Source organism: Corapipo altera, unplaced genomic scaffold (assembly GCF_003945725.1).
Source record: "Corapipo altera isolate COAL_440 unplaced genomic scaffold, ASM394572v1 202, whole genome shotgun sequence".
Taxonomy (NCBI): Eukaryota; Metazoa; Chordata; class Aves; order Passeriformes; family Pipridae; genus Corapipo; species Corapipo altera.
Genome location: NW_020884980.1, coordinates 237,088 through 259,052, shown reverse-complemented (window position 1 = coordinate 259,052; position 21,965 = coordinate 237,088). Strand labels below are relative to the sequence as shown.

At 59.6% G+C, this 21,965-nt stretch overlaps 2 protein-coding genes across 5 annotated transcripts in view; both read right to left on the bottom strand.

Moving 5' to 3' along the window:
• KIF21B (kinesin family member 21B) overlaps positions 1 to 1,948 on the bottom strand; it is a 40,830-nt gene extending 38,882 nt beyond the window's left edge. For all 4 annotated transcript variants that reach the window (XM_027665750.1, XM_027665751.1, XM_027665748.1 and 1 more), the window contains exon 1: positions 1,873 to 1,948. In XM_027665750.1, the coding sequence (XP_027521551.1) occupies positions 1,873 to 1,943 (71 nt within the window). In that variant the 5' untranslated portion in view covers positions 1,944 to 1,948. The remainder of the gene's footprint in view (positions 1 to 1,872) is intronic.
• Positions 1,949 to 5,029: 3,081 nt separating this feature from the next.
• CACNA1S (calcium voltage-gated channel subunit alpha1 S) overlaps positions 5,030 to 21,965 on the bottom strand; it is a 42,566-nt gene continuing 25,630 nt past the window's right edge. The window contains exons 26-44 of the mRNA XM_027665725.1: positions 21,441 to 21,599; positions 21,039 to 21,149; positions 20,457 to 20,540; positions 17,039 to 17,095; positions 15,155 to 15,283; positions 14,505 to 14,570; positions 13,918 to 14,009; positions 13,303 to 13,462; positions 12,710 to 12,837; positions 12,164 to 12,260; positions 10,774 to 10,876; positions 9,759 to 9,860; positions 9,514 to 9,638; positions 8,583 to 8,711; positions 7,730 to 7,929; positions 6,979 to 7,043; positions 6,439 to 6,536; positions 5,752 to 5,868; positions 5,030 to 5,519 (exon numbers count right to left, since the gene is read on the bottom strand). Of these exons, the coding sequence (XP_027521526.1) occupies positions 5,241 to 5,519; positions 5,752 to 5,868; positions 6,439 to 6,536; positions 6,979 to 7,043; positions 7,730 to 7,929; positions 8,583 to 8,711; positions 9,514 to 9,638; positions 9,759 to 9,860; positions 10,774 to 10,876; positions 12,164 to 12,260; positions 12,710 to 12,837; positions 13,303 to 13,462; positions 13,918 to 14,009; positions 14,505 to 14,570; positions 15,155 to 15,283; positions 17,039 to 17,095; positions 20,457 to 20,540; positions 21,039 to 21,149; positions 21,441 to 21,599 (2,301 nt within the window). The 3' untranslated portion in view covers positions 5,030 to 5,240. The remainder of the gene's footprint in view (positions 5,520 to 5,751; positions 5,869 to 6,438; positions 6,537 to 6,978; positions 7,044 to 7,729; positions 7,930 to 8,582; positions 8,712 to 9,513; positions 9,639 to 9,758; positions 9,861 to 10,773; positions 10,877 to 12,163; positions 12,261 to 12,709; positions 12,838 to 13,302; positions 13,463 to 13,917; positions 14,010 to 14,504; positions 14,571 to 15,154; positions 15,284 to 17,038; positions 17,096 to 20,456; positions 20,541 to 21,038; positions 21,150 to 21,440; positions 21,600 to 21,965) is intronic.

The following is a 21,965-nucleotide window of genomic DNA, read 5'->3' as shown; positions in this document are numbered from 1 at the left end:
TGTCCCCGGCCCTTCCCCAGGTCCCACCTCACTCCCACCAGCAGCACAGACACACAGACCCCGAAGAAATGGCACAGCTGGCCCATTCATGTTATTATGAAGGGACAAAAGAGGAGCTTTGATCCGTGTCCTGCCGCACCCCAGAGGCATTCAATCCCCTCCACGCTCCGATGGCCAAGGGAGGCAGATCTAGGGCAGGTTTGCTCCAAGGGTGGGGGGTCTTGGAGACTCCTGCAGCCCGGCTGCTCCACCGGCAGGGAGTCACCAGCGCTCACAAAGGAAAATCTCACTCTGCTCCCAGCCCAGGACAGGACGGGACCCAATCCCAGTCCCCCAGGGCTGGTGTGGCAGGAAAGGCGAGTGGTCCACAGGGAGAGCACCTCGGCCCTTGCACACTCAGCCCTTGCACACTCAGCCCAGCCTCGGAGCCACCTTCCTGCACGGCGCTGCGACCTGCCGGCTTTGTCTGGCAGCCTCCCTGCTCTCAGCTCTGCTCCTTTGTCCTCCCAACTCACCTCCACCGCATCTCACCAGCTGCCTGGTCCCACCGGCTCACTGAGTGGGATGCTGGCTCACTCCCTCAAGGAAGGGACAGGAGAGGGTTGGACCTCTCTCCTCTCCCTGGTTCCTCACCATGGACACTCCAGCCCCACTGCAATGCTGCATATCCCAACCACCTCCCGGCTGCAATCCTTTCCCCGAGCACCAGCCAGCCCAGGACCCCACTGCTGGCAGACCCTTGAGGGATTAGGAGAGCCCAGCAGAAACGACCCCACAGCCGCCATCCCGAGTGGCACCCACCCCACCTCCCGCATGATGTTAAAAGGCATCATCCCGAGACAAATGCAGCGCGAAGAGGGGAACAGTCTGGCCAGGAGGAAATCTCCACCCCCAGCGCCGGTATCACTCGGTTCCCGGGTCAATGTCCTGGCACGGACACTCTGTCTTGGCACAGCCCACCCTGCCCCTGTGCAGGCACCCCAGCAGCACACGCAGCAGGGGCTGCCGTCACTCCTGCAGCTCCCCCATCCTTCACAGCCACAGCCTGGCCTCAACCCCCGGCTTCTCAGAGGAGCACGGCAGAAAATCCCCTCGGGCTGCTCCCTGGGCGGGCAGGCTGGAGGGGCAGGGGAGCTGGGAGGTGTCCCGGTGCACACACACACGCGTGTACACACGCACACAGCCTTGCACACCCGCATGCACAACACACACCCAGCCCCACACCCACCCGCTCTCCCTCCATCACTGCCGCTGCACCAGCAGCATCTTTTGTGCTCCCGCTCTGCCCAGGCAGGGCCAAGGCAATGCCCCCCGAGCCCCGGCGGGGTCGGAGGCCGCCGGCAGCTCCCTCTGCGAGGTGCGGGTCTGGAGGCGCATTGTTCCCAGCACAAAGACGCCGAAATGCCGCATCGTTCCCCCACCACCCAGGGACCGCCACCCCACCCCCCGGCATCCCGGTGACACTTCGGGGGAGGGGGGATCCAAACCCACCCGCGCCGCAGCCGGGAGCTGCCCATGCTGGGTGCCAGGCGGCTCTGCCGGCGGAGGGGCCGGGGGATGGCGAGGGGGTGGAGGGCAGCGCGGGGCTGCGCGACGCGGGAGCCGGCGGGGAGGTGGGGGGAAGACACCCCGAAACGGTGCGGAGAGAGAGCGGCGGGGGGAGTGCGGGATGCGGCAGAACCCGGCTCGGGGGAGAGGAGGGGGGGGTCTCACTGCCCCGGGAGGGGCACCCGCCAACCGCCGCCTCGCACCCGCGGCTGCAGCGCCCGCCCCGCCGGTCGGGCATCGGTCCCGGGGCGCACCGAGCTCCCCGCGCCCACCCCCGGGATGCGGAGCCCCCCCCGCGCCGGGAGCGCCGAGCCCCGCGCTCACCTCACGGCCACCTTGACGCAGCTGTCCGGGGTCGCCATGGCCCCGCCACCGCCGCCGCTACCCGGGAGCATCCGCGGGGCGGGGGCGGGGCCGGACCAGGTGCGGGGCGGGGCCGAGCCGGGGCCGCGCCCCCGGGAACCCGAGGCGCGGGCACGCGGGCGGGCGGTGAGCGCGCACGGACACACGGACACACGGACACACGGACCGCGCCCCGGCCGCACTCGCTCTCACACGGTCTGTTACACTCGCACCCGCACCCGTCAGTCAGCGCTGCCGCCTACAGGGGCTGCTCCGGCTGTGCTGGGGCTGTACCGGAGCTGTTCGGCTGTAGCGGGGCTGTACCAGGGTTTTTCCGGGTGTACCAGAGCTGTACCGGGGCTGCCCCGGGTGTACCGGGGCTGTACTGGGGCTGTTCGGCTGTACCAAGGTTTTTCCGGGTGTACCAGAGCTGTAACGGGGCTGCCCCGAGTGTACCGGGGTTGTACTGGGGCTGTTCGGCTGTACCGGGGCTGCTCCGGGCTGTAGGGGAGCAGTACTGGGGTTGCTCTGGGCTGTTCCGGGGTTTGTCGGGGCTGTGCCAGGGCTGTTCCGGGCTGCACCGGATGGCATGTTCCGGCATGGTTGGCATCACTCAGACACTTCCATGGCTCCACTGGATCCCATCCCAGAGCTCTGTGGTGTTGAGGGGCGACACCGTGGAGCAGCAGGAGCCAGAGCAGGTCAGGGATGAGCTGGGTGCTCTTGCCAGACCCACTGGGACTGGGAACTGGTGACCCTGGGGGCTGGACAAGGCTGTGACAAGAGCCCATCCCAAGAGGACAGGGGATGAGGCTGGTGGCATGACAGCACAGTGCCACAGTGCCCAGGTGCCAATACAGCTCTCCAGCATGCACAGTCTGGACTGCAAGGCTGTGGAGCCCACACAGCAAGCTGGACACCCACGCAGCAGAGGACAGTGCCCACAGGGCCACTGGCTCCATCCTATGAGCTGGTCTCGGGAGGCTGGTGAGGGAGACACGTACAGTGGCCATCAGGGAGCAGGACTGGGCACAGGCAAGCACTGGGGAGCTCAAGGAGCCCCTGTTATGGCATCCCTGAGTTGCATTAACTTTGCTGGGGCTGATTGCAGTTGGACACACTGCCTGGGGACACGGCCAGGCCCTGGCTCAGCAGGAGAAAGCATCTCCCAGCAGGTGAGAGACCTACAGGGGACCCTCAGCTCTGCAGGTTGGTGTCAATGTCAGGGCAAATAGCAATAGAACCCGAGGGCAAACTGAGGCATATGGAGGTTTCCTTTGAGGAATCCAGACTGTGTCCTGGGAGAGGGACAGCCAGGACATGCCAGCCCTGGTGGCTGACAGAGCCCAGCACCTGCCCTATGCTCTGGGGTGTGGGTACCCTCACCTCAACAGCACTGTCCCTTCACTCTGTCCACTTGTGCTCCTTCCAAGGCTCCCAAGGTGCTATCTCTGCACCCTGTGGAAGCTTCTCAGCACCTGCTGGGATGGGTGAGTTCCAGGGCACATTATGCTGGTACAGCAGCATGGGGATGAGCAGGACATGGCTTGTCTGTTCTCATGCAGGGATGTGAGGAGCTGGTATTCCTCTTCCTTTGTCCCATGTTTGCAAGGACACCTGGTCCAGGGTGCGCTTCCCTCCCTGAACTGCTGATTTTTCAGAGGCTAGACTCTTCCCCACTGAAGCTCCAGGCAAAGAGGGGTAGTGACTGTACCATGATGTTGCTGTGCCTCTCTTCCTACTCCCACCCAGCTGTGCCACAAATCACATCTGTGCTATCACATCTGTTCAGCTAGAATCAACTCAAAAAAGACACACCAAAACCACACACCTCCTGTGCAGCTCCAGACCCTAGGAGAGGGTGCAGAGCCCCCCCCCACACACACTGTATGTCCCCACCACAGTGTCACCCTTCATGTTTAGAGTCCCCAGTGAGCACCCACCTGACTTGGCAAGTGGAACATGCAGTCCCACACCTCCCTAAACCCACTAGACCATGACCACTCATCTCGTCACCTGTAACATCCCCTGGCAGAGCAGCTGCCAGAGCCACACTGCCCTTCCTCAGCAAGGTGTGCCCGTGGGGAGGAAGGGGGGTGAGTGTGAGGGCATGTAGGTCCTGCCCCAGGGTAAGGAAGCAAGAGGAAGGGATGCAGCAGCTGCCTCACACCAACCATCCCTGCTGGCTGCACGGCACAGGGGGAAGCTGCTCTGCCATGGCCCAGCACCAGACTGGCTCTGGTGCTCAGCTGCAGCTGGAGCTCAGAGACAGCCGGTTCCCTTGATTGAGTTAACAAATAAAAGCCGTGCTGGAGAGCAGGCTGGATCATTGATCGACTCCTCCCCCGGGACTCATCCCCTCACTGCATTTTAATATATATTAGGTGAGGAAGAAACCTCCTGGTTCCCAGTTCTGTTTGGCTGCGAGCCCTCAGGAGCCAGATCCCAGCAAAGAGCTGGGCTGGGAGATGGGGCTGCCCCAGTGCTCAGCACCCAGACCCCATGGGGGGCACTGCAGTCTGTAACACAAACCCCTGCACAGCCCCAGAGAGGAACCACCTGAGCTGCTGCTCAGCAGGCAGCACTGGGAGCAGTGGCAGGGACAGGCACTGTGCCCCCACACTCTCCTGGCCCGTGCCCTGCTGAGCCGTGGGGATGTCATGGGATGAATGAGACGTTCCCACACACCGGGATGAGCCATGGATGCCCAACCCCAAGAGCAGTGCCTTGGGGTGGGAGACAGTGGGAGAGGCAGAAATGGCATTGCAGTGTCCAGCTCTCCTCTTGGCCAGCCCCAGGGCTGGTGTCCCAGCTTGGACATGCTCTCATGCCTCTGCCCCATCCTGTTTCACACCCAGCTGGGATAGGGAGCCAAGAAGCCCCCAGGCCCCATTTTGCTGCCCAGCCTGTGACAGATCTCCTCCTTCTCACAGGCCAGGCTCAGCTGCAGGCAGGAGGCCACAGGGTCCAGCTGCTGGGATACCAGGAGACCCCCAGAGCTTGGACTGGAGGCTGCCATGTGAATGGTTCAACGTGGTCTCACATTTGCAGCCCCGTCCCCTGGCTGGGCAGCCAGCATCCATGGGCACAGGCTGTGTGGGCAGGGGGGCAGAGGAAGGAGGGGACGGGATCCACAGGGTCACACAGCAGGAACACTTTAATGACCTGCCCAGCTCTTGCAAGAGCCTGCTGGCACAACATTGTCCTGTCCTGCACCAGCATCCTAGAGATGTCCTAAAAATACTCCTGCAGCTGGCCAGAGCCCCCCAGGACTGCAGGCAGAGCAGGGGAGCAGTGCAGCTCTGCCCCAGCACCCCCTGTGGGCCCCTGACAGGACCGTGCCTGCTGGGCTACTTTGGCAGGTGGCTCACAGGCACGTGGGCAGTGAAGGTCTTTTGGGATGGGGCTGCACTGAGCCCTGGGGAGCCGGCTGGTGACGTGGCTGAGGTGTCCAGGGGGGCAGAGCAAGATTTTGTGCCCTGCAGTGTTTGTCTTTCCTTCAGCAGCTCCACGGCTGCTCTCTCCACTTCATCCATCCCCAGCTGGCTGCTGGCTGCCATCTCGTCCCTGGTCACTGCTACAAACGACGAGTCACGGGCCAGACCCGGGAGGCCCCCAGAGATCAGAGCCTGTGCAGAGGACAAGGGCACAGCCCGTGGGTGCTCGGCCTGGGCAGGTGCCCCACTGCAAGCACCTGCCCTCCCCTCCTCCCTGCTGCCCCCTGTGCTGGCACATACCTGCTGCTCACCCTTGGAGCTAAGCTTTGCCCCCCCCCAACCTCCCATCAGGACCTGAACGTGGTATCCCTGGAATTCCTGCCATCCCTGCCCTTCCCTCTGCCAGACTGTGCCCTTGCCTTACCTCCTGAATGAGGAAGGTGATGGCTGGGGTGGAGGATGTGCTTGGCTCACCACTTTCTCCCTGCTGGAACCCTGAGCTGGATGCTGTTCCTGTCACAGTGCCATCCTCTCCGGGCAGCTGGGTGAGAGGAGAACAGAGCTGCAGCCTGGGCTGGGACACTGCCCAGGGAAGATCTCTCCTGTGATAGTGGGGGGGCTGCAGGTTCTGTCCCCTGTCCCTGTCCAGTGCCTGGCCAGGCACTGCCACCCTGCTGGAGCTCCTGTGCCCAGGGCATCCCAACAATGGGACCAGCAGGGCCATGTGGGCAGAGAGCTGGGAACCATCCCTGACCCCCTGCCCAGGCACCAGCCAGGCATGAGGCACTGTGGCCAGCAAAGGGCAGCCAGGGGAGTGTGGGAGCAAACCTGATGCACCCCTTCTGCCTGCCCTGGCTCTGAAGGCAGCTGGGGAGACAGAGGGATGCTGCTTCAAGCTGTCCCAGCTTGGAGGAGCCCCAAGTGACTGCTGCAGCAGTGGGGTTGGGGCCCAGCTCCATCCCTAGGTTGATCTAAAAGAAAAGCTCTAGCAAGGCTGGATTCACATGAGGAGCCCTTCCCAGCATGGCTGTGACAGCCTTTCCCAGGATGGGAGGGAGGTTCACCCACGTACCCCACATCACTGCCTCTGGACATACATTGCCCCTTTTACCTGCTGAGGGAGAAGGAGAGGCCCCAGCGATGAGGGACCCCCAGAGGTGGCCCTTCGCCTCCTGCTCAGCCTCTCCATGGGTATGGGGTGGTTGTGCTCTGCAGGAGGGAAAGGTAGGGATATCAGATGGGTACAAGAGCAAGGACACCATTACTATGCAGAGCTGGGAACGGGCTCACTAGAGTTCAGCACCACCCAAAGTCCCAGTGCCTGCCCCCTGCCTGTGCTGGCTCCTCACCCACAACTGGGAAGGAGAATTCCCTGTTTGAGGAAATGAACATGGTCTTGTGGCCCTGTTGCCCGGGGGTGGCCAGTGCTCCCCCAACCCGAGGCACTGTCTCCATGCTCCATCACCCCAAAGGGTGGAAGGAAGGAGACGGGTCTCCAGACAGGTCCTGCTGTGCTCAGGGCTCTCAGCAAACATCCAACTTGCTGGGGTCTGGATCTCCTCCTCCCACCTGCCAAACATCAGACCCTTCCCCTGCTTTGGCCCCTGGGCTGGTCCCGATCCCCCAGAAGAGAAACGAAGCCAAGACTCACCCCGTGCCCGACGCCGGGGTGCTGCTGGTACCGTCTTCCTCAGCACCTCGTCCTCATACTCCACCCTGGCAAGGACAGGCAGGTGGGTCAGCCTGAGTGGGGATCACGCACGGAGCCCAGCTCCACCCAGGGGTGCAGCCCTCCCCACATCCTCCACCCTGGGGGGACAGACCTGGAGGGATGCCTAGGACACATGAACAGGGTGGAGACCCCAAAAAATAGGGCTAAGTACATCCTCTTACACTGGTGATCTTTGACCCTTCTACCCGTGCCCAGGCAGTGCTGCTGGCCCCAACCTGGCCTTGGCACTCAGAGACTGGCAGAGAAAAGGGAGAGATGGTTCCTGCAATCCCTGGAGCCCTGCTGTCCACATCCATCCTCATGGCACTGAGACGAAGGAGTGATGGAAAGGACAAGAAGGGCATGTTGGGAGCGCTGGAGCCACCCTGCATGTTCAGAGGACACCTCTGGGAGTGCCAGGCTGGTGACTGGGGACCAGCATGGGGTGTCTGCTCTCCCTGTCCCCTTGTCTTGTCCCCATCTCACACCCCAAGGGCTGCCCAAAGTTCCTGTGTTCCCTTCCACAGCCAGTGCTCAACTCCTCCCCCACTTATTCAGCCCTTACCTGTCCATGAGGAGCCCCTGGGTACAGGACAGGGTACAGCCAGCTGGCAGGACAGCCCCAGGGGAGCCACTGGCATGGCCAGCTCTGGCCCTCCTTGCCTGCCCACCAAAGCTGACCAGCCCTTACCCCTCCAGCCAGTCGCTGCTGTTGGCATTGTTGATGTTGGTGTTGCCTTCCTGGGGGAAGTCATCAAGGAACACGGGGGAGTCAAGGTCCTCACTGCCCACCTCGGTGAACTGCAGGGGCCTCTGGCTGGCCACCTGGGGCTGCAGGGGGCTGCTGGGCTCCATGAAGCTGTCAACCTGGCCAAACAAGCCACCTGTCCTCTGCAACCAACAGGGAGGGCATCAGGGGAGGCCTGGAGCTCCAGGCTGCTCTGGGGCCATTCCCATTGGAGCAGACACGTGGAGGTGCCTGTTGGAATAGCAGTTGCTCTGCTCAGGCCTCAGAGACCACACAGTTCCAAAAGTTATAACCCAGATGGAAAAACTGAGGCACTGAGAGTTGATGGCCATACAGCAGCACTGGCATGAGCCAAGCATGACAAATCCTGTCACCTCTGTGGGACAGCCTGAGCTGTATCTTTGGATACAGCAAGAGGGTGCAACCCTGCAACCCCACAGCTGCCCAGGCTGTCTCTGAGACACTTCCCAGGGTGTGGGAAGTGAATGTGCTCCTGTGACACCTCAGTGTCCTGCCTTAGCCTGGCAGACAATGTGAGTCTCCATTTTTCACCTCCAAACCGGCTGGTGAAAAATGCAGCACACCCCTGCCAGGCACACGAGCAGGGTCCTTTCACAGAGGTGAACCAGGCAGAGAGCAGCTTGCCCAGGATCACACAACCAGGATGTCCTGATGCTCACAGAAGGGGAAGAAGTGCTGATCCGTCCTTGTGGTCCACACTCTGTGGACTGTCCCCCAGTGTTAGTAGCCATGCTGACCCACCACTTCAGAGCTGAGTGGCCCTGAGGGCACTCACCCTGTATATCCCTTCCTCCATGGCAGCCTCCACCATGGCTCTTTCCAGCTCCTCCTCAGCAGTCAGGTCCCCAGAAATGGCCCGATGGATTTCAGGAGCAGCTTCTTCTTCAATACTCCTCAGCCCAGCCTGGAGGGGACAGGAAGGCTTGGTGAAACAGCTTCTGGCCTCCTGCTGTCCCACAGCTGCCCCACAGCTTCTGGGCTCACACAGTGCCACCAAAGGGAATGCCAAGGGCAACCTGACAGAGGGTTGGGCTGGTGATGCCCAAGGGGTGGCTGTGCCTCTGTCCCTGATCTGGGACCTGACTCTTTTCCTTGCCTTGCACCTTTGGGGCCTGGTCTTTTATCTCCACAGGTGATTTCCTCCCTATAATATCAGGAGAGGCTGAGGACATCCCAGTTGCTCTGGCCAGGCACATAAATCCTCCCCCAGCACCCCTCAGGGCTGCTGTGCAGAGAGACACAGAGAACACCAGGCACTGCTAGGGGGAGAGGAGGGAGAAGGCCCTGGGACTGGAGCAGAGCAGGTGGATAAGGGCTTGGATGAGCAGCATTTGGCATGGACATTTGTCTGTGGTGGGAATTTCCAGGTCTTAAAACTACTTGGTGAGGCACCAGACCCTGCCAAGCCCTCTCAGCAATTGGAATCAGTGAGGCAGAGAGTCAAGCCCTTCCTTTGCTTCTGGAGTCACCTGCACTCTGGACACTAAAGTCACCCTCAGCAGTGGGGTCTCATGGCCAGTTAAGTGCTGGTTTACTTGGGGCCACCTCACTTCCAGAGGCTGAGGCACAGGGGTCCCTGTGTGTCACTGCAGCTCTCTGAGTCACTCTGGACTTCCCTGGCCTGGGGGAAGCCTCTTCCCTGATCTGCTGAACTTTCTGCCCACCTCCAGGAAAGGTCACCCCTCCGGCACCACCAACACACCAACCTGGATCTCCACAGGGTTCTTCTTGGGCCGGTATCCATAATACTCCTCCTGGCGCTTCATGAACTTCCTGAAATGCTCTTGGATCAGGAAAGTAGCGTAGAATTTGCCCACTGTCACCTCATCATCTGGAGGGAGGAAACCAACACGATGATATCACCTGTCACAAGGTCTGAAGTGGTTAGAACAGTGAGACCCTGACCAGGAGTCGCTCTGTCCCTCTGGGAAGTGCCACCTGGTGACAATACCTCCAATAGGTGGGATGACCTGGTCCAAAAGTTTCATACTTGTTCGCTTCCAGATTTTTTTGATAATAGCTCGGAGCTCCTCATTGGCCTGTTCAAAGTTACCTGTGAGAAAAGCCAGCAGGACAGAGCAGTTAATTCCCAGGGAAATGAACAGGAGTGAAGACAAAGCATGTGAACACCTGGCCAGTCTCCTCCAGGGTGTGACAGTTCATCTGTGTCCCCAGCCAAAAAAAAAAAAAAAGAGCTTTGTAAGAGCAAGGCTTTGATTTTAGTCAAAATCCTTTAACTGTAGAGTGAGTCAGACCCAGCCAACGGGTGAAGCATTAGTGCCACTGTCTCTGTTCTCATGTTCAACAGCAGATTTTGACCTTTGGTGCTCCCACAGGCTTCACCATTCCTGCAATCCCAGTCTGCCCCCATGTGTGCTCTAAGATCTCCTGTGCTCCTCCCAGACTGCCATGTTCCCACCCCAGCCAAAGGGATGCATTGCACTGTGGAAGACACTGCCAGCACTGCCTGGTCTCACCTGCTGCCACAGCCAGCCCAGCCCAGAGCCACTTGTGGGACAGGGACAACCCACAAGCAGGGAAACAAGCTGGAGGGACACCTTCCCACAGCAGGGCTCAGAATTCCACGCTGCTGGTAAGGAAGGGTGAAAGCAACTCCTCCCCAGCACAGCTAAATTCAAAGGATGGGAGCTGGGCCAGCCCCACTTCTGAGCTGTTCAGGGTGGCACTGGTGGCACTGGTTGATGCCTCAGGGCTGCAACACCTGTGCTTGCAGCTTATAACGTTCCAGATTGGCCTGAGCAGTGCTGTGGCCTGAGCCTGGACCATGGGCTCTGGTCCAAAGAGAGAATTAACAGCATGGAGCCGAGGGTTTGTCCAGAGGGTCTGATCCCACAGGCAAGTGCCCTGAGGTCCCCAGACAGTGGGGGAGTGGTGTGTAACCTGCACCCAGCAGCACAAGGAGGGTCCCCTGGCAGGCTATAGAGGCAGACAGGATCACCACTTACCTTCTGTCTTGATCTTGAGGGCTGTCCTCACCAGTGCAAAGAGGGTGGCGTTGAAGGTGACGGTGCCGTCGCTGTTCAGGGGCATGTTCATGCACACCAGGCGCTGCACAGCAAACCAACAGCTGAGACCCCGGTGGGCAGAGCAGGCTGGCAGCCCCCCAGACACACTGCCTGTCCTGGCCAGAGGCTCTGCTCAGGGCATGGGACCCTCCCAGCCCTGCCTGCTCTGCCCAGGCCAAGGGGCTCTGCACCACCCCTGGCAGCACAGGGGCCAGAGGCAGTGGCATCCCTTGTCCAAGCCAGCTGAACCAGAGCAAGTGTCAGGGAGAGCCACAGGGGAAACAACCCAACCCATGGGGCATAGCTGCCATGGGAGAAAATCATGGAACTGTTGGAAAAGACCTTTAAGACCAAGTCCAACTGTTCCTCCAGCACTGCCCAGACCACCACTAAATCATGTCCCCAAGTGCCATATCCAATTCAAGTGGCACAATTTTAAATCCCTCCAGAGAGGTGACTCATCACTCCCCTGGGCAGCCTGTGCCAGGGCCTGACCATCCTTTGGTGAAAAAACCTTCCCTAATATCCAACCTAAACCTCTCATGGTGCAACTTGAGGGTGTTTCCTCTTGTCTTGTTACTTGAGAGAAGAGACCAACTCCCACCAGGCTTCAACCTTCTGTCAGGCAGTTGTAGGGAGCAAGAAGGTCTACTCTGAGCCCCCTCTTCTCCAGGGTGAGCCCCCCCCCAGCTGCCCTCAGGGAGAGAGGAGTCATTCTGCACTGTGCTCCCCCCTTCCAAACGTGCTCCAGGCTGCTGTGAGGGGTCTGGGGATCAAATCTCCTGATGCCTTTGCCCAAAACCCAGGAGGAATTACACCAGTGCCTGAGGCCCTGCCCATGCAAGTCACACGTGAGGCCTGGATTCCAGGATGAGCTAAGCCAGGAAAAGTGTATTCCTGTCAACAGTCAGGGTTTCCCACTCCCTCAGTGCTATCAGCCCTTGGGAACAGGCTCCCACAGCCCAGCTGACACGGCCACGTGCTCAGGCACCCCTGCACCAGCTGAGGATGTGGGGCTCTGCAGTGTGGCTTGGGAGTCCCCCTGTGCTGAGGGCTCTGGGCAGAGCCCAGCCCACCGGTGCCACCCCCTTGGGGTGGGGGGTGAGCACGGGGAAGGCCTTATCTTCAGCAACCTGAACCATATCAGCTCCATGCAGGTCAGCAGCACCAATCCTTGCCCCTCAAACAACCCCCTCCATTAAACAGGGTACAAGCCATGGCACTGGGACACTGCCTGGACTGTCATTCTCAGCCTCCTGGGGAGGACACGGGGACAGCTTGGGGAAGGTGTCCCTGTGCCCACACACCCTGTCACTCCCTTGGCTCTTACCTTACAAGCTACACGGTGTGGGCAGAACTTCCCAAAGCCCAGGGGAGGTTGGATACGCCTCAGCAGAGTCACCACATCCAAGTGTTTGATTCTACCCCTGCAGAGGAAACACACCACATCAGCAGGGAGGTGGCAGACCCATGGTGGCTTGGGGAGGGGCTACGGGGGCTCATCCCTGGGGTCTGCCCTGTGCTCCTGCAGTGGGCAAATCCCTACACTTCCATATGTTCCTCTTGAGGAAAGCAGCTGCTCCCTATGGCACCTGGCAGCAGGTAAAGGTGTGCAGTGGCATGGGAAGAGTTGGCAGCATCACCAGAGCTGGATGAGGAGGGAACTGAAAGTGTCATATTCCCAAACATCCTCAAGCCTTGTATCAGCCCTGGAATATTCTGGCAAGTCCACATCCACCTCTGAGATGCTGAAATCTAACTCCTAGGCAGTGCCACAGCTTACCCTGCCACATGTCTCATGGAACCTGAGCCATGAGACCCTGCCACCCCTCTCCATGGAACACCCTCTCTGTGCCACTCACCCCCCAGCACTCACTTGGCCTCAGGGTCGTACTCAGCCCAGATCCGTTTGAACTCGTCCAGGTGATGGGGCCCAAGGATGGACCAGTCCCGGGTCAGGTAGTCAAAGTTGTCCATGATGACAGCCACGAAGAGGTTAATGATCTGAGGGCAGAGGAGTGGGTGGGAAGGACCCAGTTAGAGCAGAGACCTGGCAACAGGTACCATGAAAACATGGGCAGATGTGTTCAGGAGCAGAAGGGGCTCGGGTTCCTCTGGGATCAGGGGATGCAGAGTGAGGGTCTCCCATGCTGGGAGGGACCTCCTGCTCAAGCAGGTCATGTGAAAGGGCAGGCACAGGGCATCTCATCCCTCTCCACCCTTGCAAAGGTCAGCACAGACACATCTGGATGGCAGCACATGGAGGCTGTGGGAAGGAACTAGAGGGGGATCCTGGGTCCCCCAGGAGTGCAGTGCCAGTTTCTAGCATGGCTGGGTGGGTGAGCTGGGGGATAATGCCCCCAGGAGGAGGGTGCTGTGGGCCCACCCCATGAGACTCATGGCTGACAACACCGGGGCTGCCCAGGCAGGACAGGGGTGCCAAAGGGAGCCCCGTGGGAGTTGGCATACCAGGAATGCACAGAGCATGTAGAAGCTGATGAAATAGAAGTAGGCAAAGCCGGTGCCACAGGTGTACTCCTCGCCCTCGGCATACTCCGACTCGGGGTCGCAGCGCCGGCCGTAGCTGCAGTCCAGCAGGATCTCCTGCCACGCCTCGCCGGTGGCACACCTGGGGACAGGGGATACCTGCTGTCCCTGCCTGTCCTGGGCAGGAGCCAGCCCAGAGTGCAGGTGAACGGGAGCTGCTGAGAAAGCAGTAGTCAGGATTCTGGGCTTGCTGCTGTGGGGCCACTGAGAGCTTCAAAGTGAAGTGTCTGGAATCAAGGAAAGCCTTGGGCTGAGATCCTGCTTCCCTGTGAATTTCCCCACAATACACAAATTAAAATCCGGCCTGGGAAGGGAATATTCAGGACAGCAACCCCAAAATGTCACTCTCTTCTGCAGCCCAGCAAACCAGGCAAACCCACAGCTTCTCCTGAAATGCTCCCACTGCGGCAGGAGATCGTTCTGTGAGACAAAAAAGAAATCAGCTGCAGAAATGCTGGTCTCCCTCACTCCAAACTGGGGGTTCCCACTGGCTCAGAGCCCAGCTTGCTTCTGGAGCTGCTCACAGACAACACTGACCTGAAGAGCAGCAGCACAGCTTGTGGAAAGGTCTGGAAGTTGTTGTTTCGGTTGATCTGTGTCCCGTCCACCATGGCAATCTTCCCAAACATCTGTAAATCACAATTGTGAGGTCCTCAGCACCCTTTCTCAGGCACTGACCACCCTCCAGAGAATCTCTGGTCCCTGAGCTCCTTTTCCTTGTCTTTACATGGCTTTGGGCATCCACAACAGAGACTGAGACCAGGGTGTGGGCGCTCTGCAGCTCAGGAGCTACTTGGACATTCCTGCCTGTGCTGAAAACAACACTGACTACAACTGCACTTTAGCTGGGCCACGGAAATGAGGCCTCATGAACCAGCACAAGCACTGCTGCCAGGTTGTGCCATTGACTCCCAAAGTGCTCTTTGCTGCCATGGCTACACCCAGAGATGGGAGGTTGCTGGGGTGACAAGTATCCTTGCAGACCAGGATAAACCATCATGTGCAGGTCCCATCATGTGCAAAGTCCCAAAGAGGGCCTGGCAGAGGACCCAGTCCCTCCCTGTCCCACCTCCCCAAGTACTATCAGGCTCAGGGCACCTGCTCAAGACCAATTCCCCTCTCACCTGCATCCCGATCACAGCATAGATGAAGAAAAGCATCACGATCAGCAGGGCCACGTATGGCAGAGCCTGTGTCAAAGGGACGTGGCTTGTGTGAGACACCAGCCCAGCACCAAGGTAAGCCAGACACAGGGGGTTGGCTCTGGAGCTGCTGCACAAGGCCAGCATCCATGTCCCCATGTGGGGAGGGGACAGCTCACCCGCTGCTCCAAGCACCCTCCTGTGGTTCCCACACATGGGAGGCTAATGCCAGCTCCCAGAGGAGCACCTGAGCACACCCCAGGGCTGAGGGAGCTGCCCACGTCAGGGCTGTGAGCTGATGCTGCAGCACACCCTGAGGTACCCACCTGGTGCAGAGCCCAGCCTTGCAGGGCCCAGGGCAGATGGGCCTGGGCCAGTGCTGCCAGTGCCCAGCCCAGCTCTGACACACAGTGCTGTCAGCCAGGGAGTCCCCACACCCCACCCACATGGGCAGTGATCTCCTACAAACTACAAACCCCCAGCCCAGACTGGAACCAGCAGCCTGCCAGCACTGGAGCCTTCCTCTTGTGCTGGGTGAGGATGGGCTGCTCACCCTGCAGCCTGAGGATCAGCCACTGCCGCCAACCCTGGGCACATGCATGTCTGAGAGGGGAGCACTGCTCCTCACAGACCTGGAAGGACTTGATGAAGGTCCACAGGAGGGTCCTGACACCTTCCCCACGGCTCAGCAGCTTCACCAGCCGCATCACCCGGAACAGTCGGAAGAAGGTGATGGAGACACGGGAGTTGTCATCAGAGTCCTGCAGGCAGAGCACAACAGCTGGAGGGCAGCGAGTGCTGAAGCCTCCAGGCTTTCAAGGGGATGTTGAGGTCCTGGGGAGAGGAAGGGTAACGAGATCCCACCTCCAGGCACCAGTCATGGTCCCCATAGCCTTTGCCTGCACAGAGGATCAGGCTGCAAAGGGGATACGCAGGCACTTTTCCCCCCAGGCTTCCCAAGGATCCCACCTCCCCAGCCCCCCTGACTCACACCTCTGACACTGGGACACTGCAGGAATGAAGGCATGCTGCCACATGGGCTGGGAGAGCTGTGAGGGTCACAGGGCCACCAGGGACAAGCTCAGTCCCACCAGGCTCTCACCCAGCATGTCCTGTATTTGTAGGGTGAGGTGTAGGGTGGGCACCAGGCACAGGAAGGGTTAATGACAGCTGTTTAAACACAGAAGGGCTGTTTTGAGAATGGCCCAGCAGGATTTTCACATACCAAAGGAGGGACTGAAGGCAGGTGGCTCTGGGGGTGCTGCCCAGTGTCACCCTGACGTGCAGTGATGCCTATTCTCTGTGGGCCCGCCCTTGGAGGGGTGAACAGCCATGTCCCAGGGGTTCAGGGCAGACTGGTCAGGCAGGAAGGCAGCCAGCAGGCATGGCTCCTGGTCTGACAGGACCAGTTTTTGTCTGGGAGCACCTAGGATAGTGGCAGTTGGAGATGCTGAGGGCTTGGTCACCTGTGGCCTTGATTGCTCCAGCATGGCACAGCCTCAGCCCGTCTCTGCCACCAGCAGCCACAATCAGACCCTCCTGGCACTGTCTATCTGGACTCAGTCACCACCTGTGATACTTTTCCCACTGCCCTCTCAGCCTCCCAGAGCTTTGCTGCTGCCATGGGATGCCCCTCACTCCCATCACCCAGCCCACCCACTCCCAGCTACTTCAGGGCAACAAAATCCAGCTGCAAACACCCCTCCCTGCAGCTCCACCTTCCCCAGTATGGCATATGTGAGTTCCCAGGCTGCACTGGATAACTCCCATCTCCTCTCCTACCTCTTTCTTTTGCCTTTCTCTTTCCAGGTGCCTCAAGCCCATCCAGCGAGTGCAGTGGTCAGGAACATCCCATTATCCCCAGTGCACCACATTCCCACCACCAGGATCTGGGCAGTGCCCAGGGGAGACCAGCCTGCACTCCCAGCACTGGGGCCCTGTGACCCCTGGGAGGAAGGTCCAGCACGTGGGAGCCCTCAGCCAGCCCCCTCCACCTTTTCAGAGCTCCTGTGGGCCAACCCAGGACACCCCTACACCACTGAACCCTCATGGGGATCTCAGCTTGGCCCACTCAGCCCCCAGGACATCAGGATGCAGCCACGGTGCAGAGGTTGCCCCTCTAGCCATGGCTAACAGTGCCAGAGGCTGCATCCCTTCAGGGTTATGGAGGCAGGGTGGTGGGCAGAAGGACCCAAGGCCAGCTTTCCTGCCCGACAGGGACACCTCTGATGGGTGCTCTGAGATGGCAGTGCCAGGGGGTGAGATGGCAAAGGGCAGAGCTGGGCCACCAGATGGGCCCAGGAGGACTGGGGAACAGCCCAGAACCTCTTAGGGTGGGAAGGGGTGTCTGTGTAGCTGGTGTGTCACCCCAATTCCCTCTCAGCAAAGGCAGAGCTATGCCCCAGAGGGAACAGCTGGGTGTGGTGTGCCTCAGTGACATGCAGGACACATGCAAACACTGGCCAGGGGCAGCAGGGCAGCAGGATGCACAGCAGGCACGTGCAGCTCATATTTACAGTGCCATCACAGCCTCCGCCCAGGCAGTACAATCCACCACTGGGGGCAAGAATAGTCTGTCAAGAGAACAAGAGAGTCAGCAGAAGTGAGGCAGGGTGGTAAGGGAGAGAGGGAGGGAGGGAAAAAGGGAGGGAGGGAAGGATGGGTAGTTGCACAAGAAGACAGACAGAAGAAAGGGTAAGATGGAAACTGGGGAGAAGAGGAAGGGCACAGGGGAAGGGCAGGCAGAGCTCCACCATCCCCTGGGGTCACGGGCAAGGTGATGTGACTGTTGACAAGCAGAGGCAGCATGTGGGTGGTCAGGGGAACACACTGACCATGAGGGACTCACCCACCTCTGTGCCCCACTGCATCTCACCTGCTGTGACACACACATTTAGGGCAGGGCTGTGCAGGCCAGGAAAGCTGGTCCAAACCTCAGTAATTCTGCTGCCTCCCATGGACACCTCTGGGTCAGGCCCATGGATTTGGAGGCAAGCTGACCCACTCAGCCAACACACAGCTCCTCCACAGCAAGCCAGGCTGCCCCAGCAGGGCAGCTCAGACATTGAGGCAAAACTGGTGCAGGTTTGCCAGGAGTGAGCACCAAGACCAGCAGTCCCATAAATGGGCAGTAGGAAAACCCTCTGAGGCTCCTCAAAGCCAGCCAGAGACATGCTGCTCTCTGCAGAGAGCCCAGGACACTCTGGGGGACTGGGACACAACACCAACCCCTGCCCCTCAATGGGGTGGTCCAGCCCCAGGACAGCCCAGGCTCATTCCTGGGGTCCCAGCAATTGAAGAGGGGTTGGGTAGGTGGAGGGGGTTGGCCCTTGTCAAGGGGCTGAGCTTCCAGGGCAGGCAGTGGCAGGAGTGACATAGCAGCAGGAGCACTCCAGTCCCCTACACTTCAGAGTCTGGGGTAGCCCTTTCAGAGGGGTCCCCATCCCTACTTCCCTCTTGCCTCAGACCCCTCAATATCCCCCAGGATCTGGGGGGACTGAGATTAGCTCCGCTGGTTAGAGCATGGTGCTAATAACACCAAGGTTGTGGGTTTGATCCCTGTATGGGTCATTCACTTGAGAGCTGGCCCTGGTGATCCTTGTGGGTCCCTTCCAACTCAGAATATTCTGTGAAATTCCTGTGAATTCAGCAACTGGAGAGCTGTGAGGATCTGGCTGGGGTGGGTAGCAGAGGGCTCCTGACAGCACAGCTCTCCCCTGCTTCACCCTGACAGGGGAAGATGTGAGGCAGGAGGAGAGAGGCAGAATGGAGAGAGAGAGGAGGGGAGGGGAGGGGAGGGGAGAGGAAGGGAGAGAAGAGGAGAGGAGAGACTTCACAAACCGATGTCGGGTGCCTGGGTGCCACCAGGAGCGGTCTGGCTGCTGTGGGGTGTCACCCACCACCCCCACACTGCTGTGAGAGCACTGCAGCCCCCCAGGTGAGCTCTGATGGGTGCTCTGATGGCTGCAAACAGCTTCTGGGGACCAGAGGTGACAGACCCACCTTGTACTGACCTCTGAGCAAGGAGGAGACTCACCGGAAGGGGAGGTGAGGTTGTCCCCACCCCAACCCCTCGCCGTGCCTCCTAATCCTAATCTCAATCCCCCTGCACACCACCAGATGGTTGAGAAACACTTGGTGATGCTGGGAGAGTTGTGGGCTGGATGGAGGAAGGAGCACATGGAAAAAAGGTGGGACAGCCCTGGGGGACATAAATGATCACTGCCAGAGCAGAGTCCTTGTGACAGAGATCCCTGGAGACCTTGGGGGGCTGGGGAAGGAGACCAGTGCTCTTAGTGCCCCTTTGTACAGCCCTGGGGAAAAGACCCAGGGAGCTCAGCCCACACAGGACCATTCTGCCTGGCTCTCTGCACAGCCCTACTGTCAGTGGTGCTGTGGCACACAGAGTACAGCTCCTGGGCCAGTCCCTGCCAGTCAGGGCATCAGACTCCTCCAGGCACCCGTGACCTGTGTCCTGGGCATCCCCACAGACCCATGGCCAAGCACAGCAGGATTTTGGCATCTGTGCCAAGTGGTCTCTTGCTCCCCAGGGACTGAAAATCTCTGCCCAGTGGAGGGCCTTGAGCACCCACTTTGAACTTCAGTTCTGAGTGACAGCAGGCTGGGGAAGGGTGTAGTGATGCCCAACAGGTGACAGGAAACCAAGTCACAGGTACAGGGAGCTGGGGGCAAGGATGGGGACCTGGGGGAGATGGTGACAGATGAAAGCTGCTGGCACTGGGATGAAACCTGGGAGCTCATCAAGGCTGAGAAGCCCAGAGGCTAGAGGATGGCTGTACCAACATGCAGGTCTGTGCAGAGAGGAGCACAGGGCTGTCACAGGAGAGGAAGGCAGATGGTTTTTGCTTATCCCAGCTCTGTGGGGCCTGGACCACCCTCCAGAGAAGAAGGTGACTGCCCCCAAAGGCCCCTGAACACCCTCACCTCCCTGCACAGAGAAGGTCTGAAGGTGACCCTGCACAGGGGTGGCAGGGGCAGCAGCTCTGCCAGACCCAGCCCTGCAGCACACTGGAGCTAGTAAGGAGCTCCTGCAAGGAGACACATGCCAAGTCACTGGAGAGGGTGAATCCATCACCTGCCCCATCTGACAGCTGCTTCTGGAGTTACCATCAGCTCTGCTGGATGCAGCACACACCTCCCAGGGCAGGGGGGCATTTTCAGAGCCAGACACGGGTGTGGATGTCCCAGTGCTATGGAAGGCAGGGGCATGCTGGCTTCCTAGCACTGTTCTGAAAATGCTCCCAGCAGAGCCCTTACCGTACAGGCACTGCCTGAGGCACCAGCCCCACAGGTTAAATGGTGCAGAGCTCCTGCAGTGGTGCCTGGAGTACACACAGGCTCACATACACCACCAGCTGTGTATGTGGACGGGCCACTGTGTAAAGGCACAAAGAGGACACCAAGCAAATGCCTTGAAACCTGAAGCATCTGATCCTCCCCACGGGTCAACAGTGTTCTGTGGGGACAGGGAGCTGTGGGAACCCTTTTCCTCCCACCTGAACTGATCTGAGGCTGGATGTGTGGTTGCCTGGCCAGGGTGAGTGGGGCAGGGGCTGGCATGTAGCCTGCTGCTCATGGTTGAGTCCTGAATGACTGTTTTCCATAGGATCCCAGTGCCTACAGATCCAGGAGACCAGAGGGGAGGGGGCAATGTGACATGTTGGCCAGCTGGGGATGTTCAAACAGTGCTTTAAGGCTCAAAGGGCCACAGCTGTGGCCCTCTCCACTCACTCATGCCATGGGCTGATCCTGGCTTGTCCCTCCTGAGAACCAAGCAGGGCAGGCAGAGAGGAGAGGGCACCAGCACCCTGCAGAGCTGGACACGACCCCAGCACCCCTGGCTTGTCCCAGAGCAGGTGCTGCAGTGCAGTCCTGGGTGGGGACACCCTCGTGCCCGAGCCCCCTGACACTCACATCAATCTCACTGAGGATGACATCGATGATGCTGCCAATCACTATGAGGAAGTCAAAGACATTCCAGGGGTCTCCGAAGTAGCCCTGTCAGGAAAGAGCCAGAGAAGAGGAGTGAACATCTAAGGGTTTACGCCAAAGAGGAGAGAGATGCTGGAGTCCAAAGGAAGGGGTACCAGAAGGATCCTTGCTGACTCTGCCCCTCACAAGAAGGGATGGTGGTCAGACCTTGCATCCTCTGCTCAGTTGTTTGGTCCCGTCTTGCAATGGAGTGAAATGAGGAAGGTGGACCAGGGTTGCTAGAGCTATAACCCCACCAGTGACATGACCCTGAGGATGGGAACAAGGGCCAGCAGGACTGGGTCAGGTCTGGCTAGCAAAGGTAGCCCTGACAAGCAGTACTCCTTCTAGAAACTTCCAGGTCCTGCACATGGGGATGCCTGAGGGTCTCACAAGGAGAAGTTCTCTGGAGCTGCAGGGCTAGGAGTGCTTGTACTCCAGAAATGCCAAATGCAGGATAAGTGAACCCCCTGGCCTGGCCTGAGACCCCTCCTGCCCTCCATGCTGACCATGCCCTCCTCTCACCTTGGCTTTAAAGGCCATGAGCTTGAGGACCATCTCCAGCGTGAAGAGGATGGTAAAGGCCACATTGAGGATGTCTGAGACGTGGTTCATTTCTGGAGACTGGTTGTAATGCTGAGGATAAGGCAGAAGGAGCCATGTTAGCTGACGGCAGGTCCAGCCTCCGCTGTGAGCTCAGAGGTGTGTGCTGCATGCAGACCCCCCTCCCACAGACAGGCCTATGGCTCAGTAAAAAGGAAATTTCCCCCCCTGCAGCTCCTTCTCTGGGATTCCCACATGCCACCAGTCCCACCATGAGCAAACTCCCCCTAACCAGAAGCTCTCCTGGGGGCTGCAGGGCTGAGCCAGCCCACCCGCTGCCACAGACACCCCTCCACCCCCCACGGTGGGCACTGTGCCCCTCACCTGCATGCCCAGGCAGATGGTGTTCAGCAGGATCAGGAAGAACATGAGGTACTCAAAGTAGGAGGAGGTGACCACGTACCAGATCTGGTACTGGTAGGGGTTCTTGGGGATGTAGCGGCGCAGCGGGCGAGCCTTCAGCGCGTACTGCACACACTGGCGCTGGGGAGGGCAGGGAGGCAGGAGCTGTGAGCCCACCACAGGGCACAGGGCACACACTCAGCACCACCAACACTCCTGCACATCCCCACAGGCCCAAGCTGGATCCCCCTTCTCCTCCAGCCCAGCCTCATGGGCCAGGTACAGCAGCGGGTCATTGTATCTGCTGTGCTTCCTGCAAATACACCCCAGACATGGGACGAGTTTCCAAAGTCACCTCTTGCCTCCAAAAATGGCAATGTTGCCCTTGGCCTGACCCCTCCAGCCTGGAGCCTGCCTCCTTATCCTGGCACTTCCCCATGGTCTCTCAGGGCTGGTCAAGAGCATCCTGAAGACATCACACGAGCAAGGGCTGAAGGGGGCACTGAG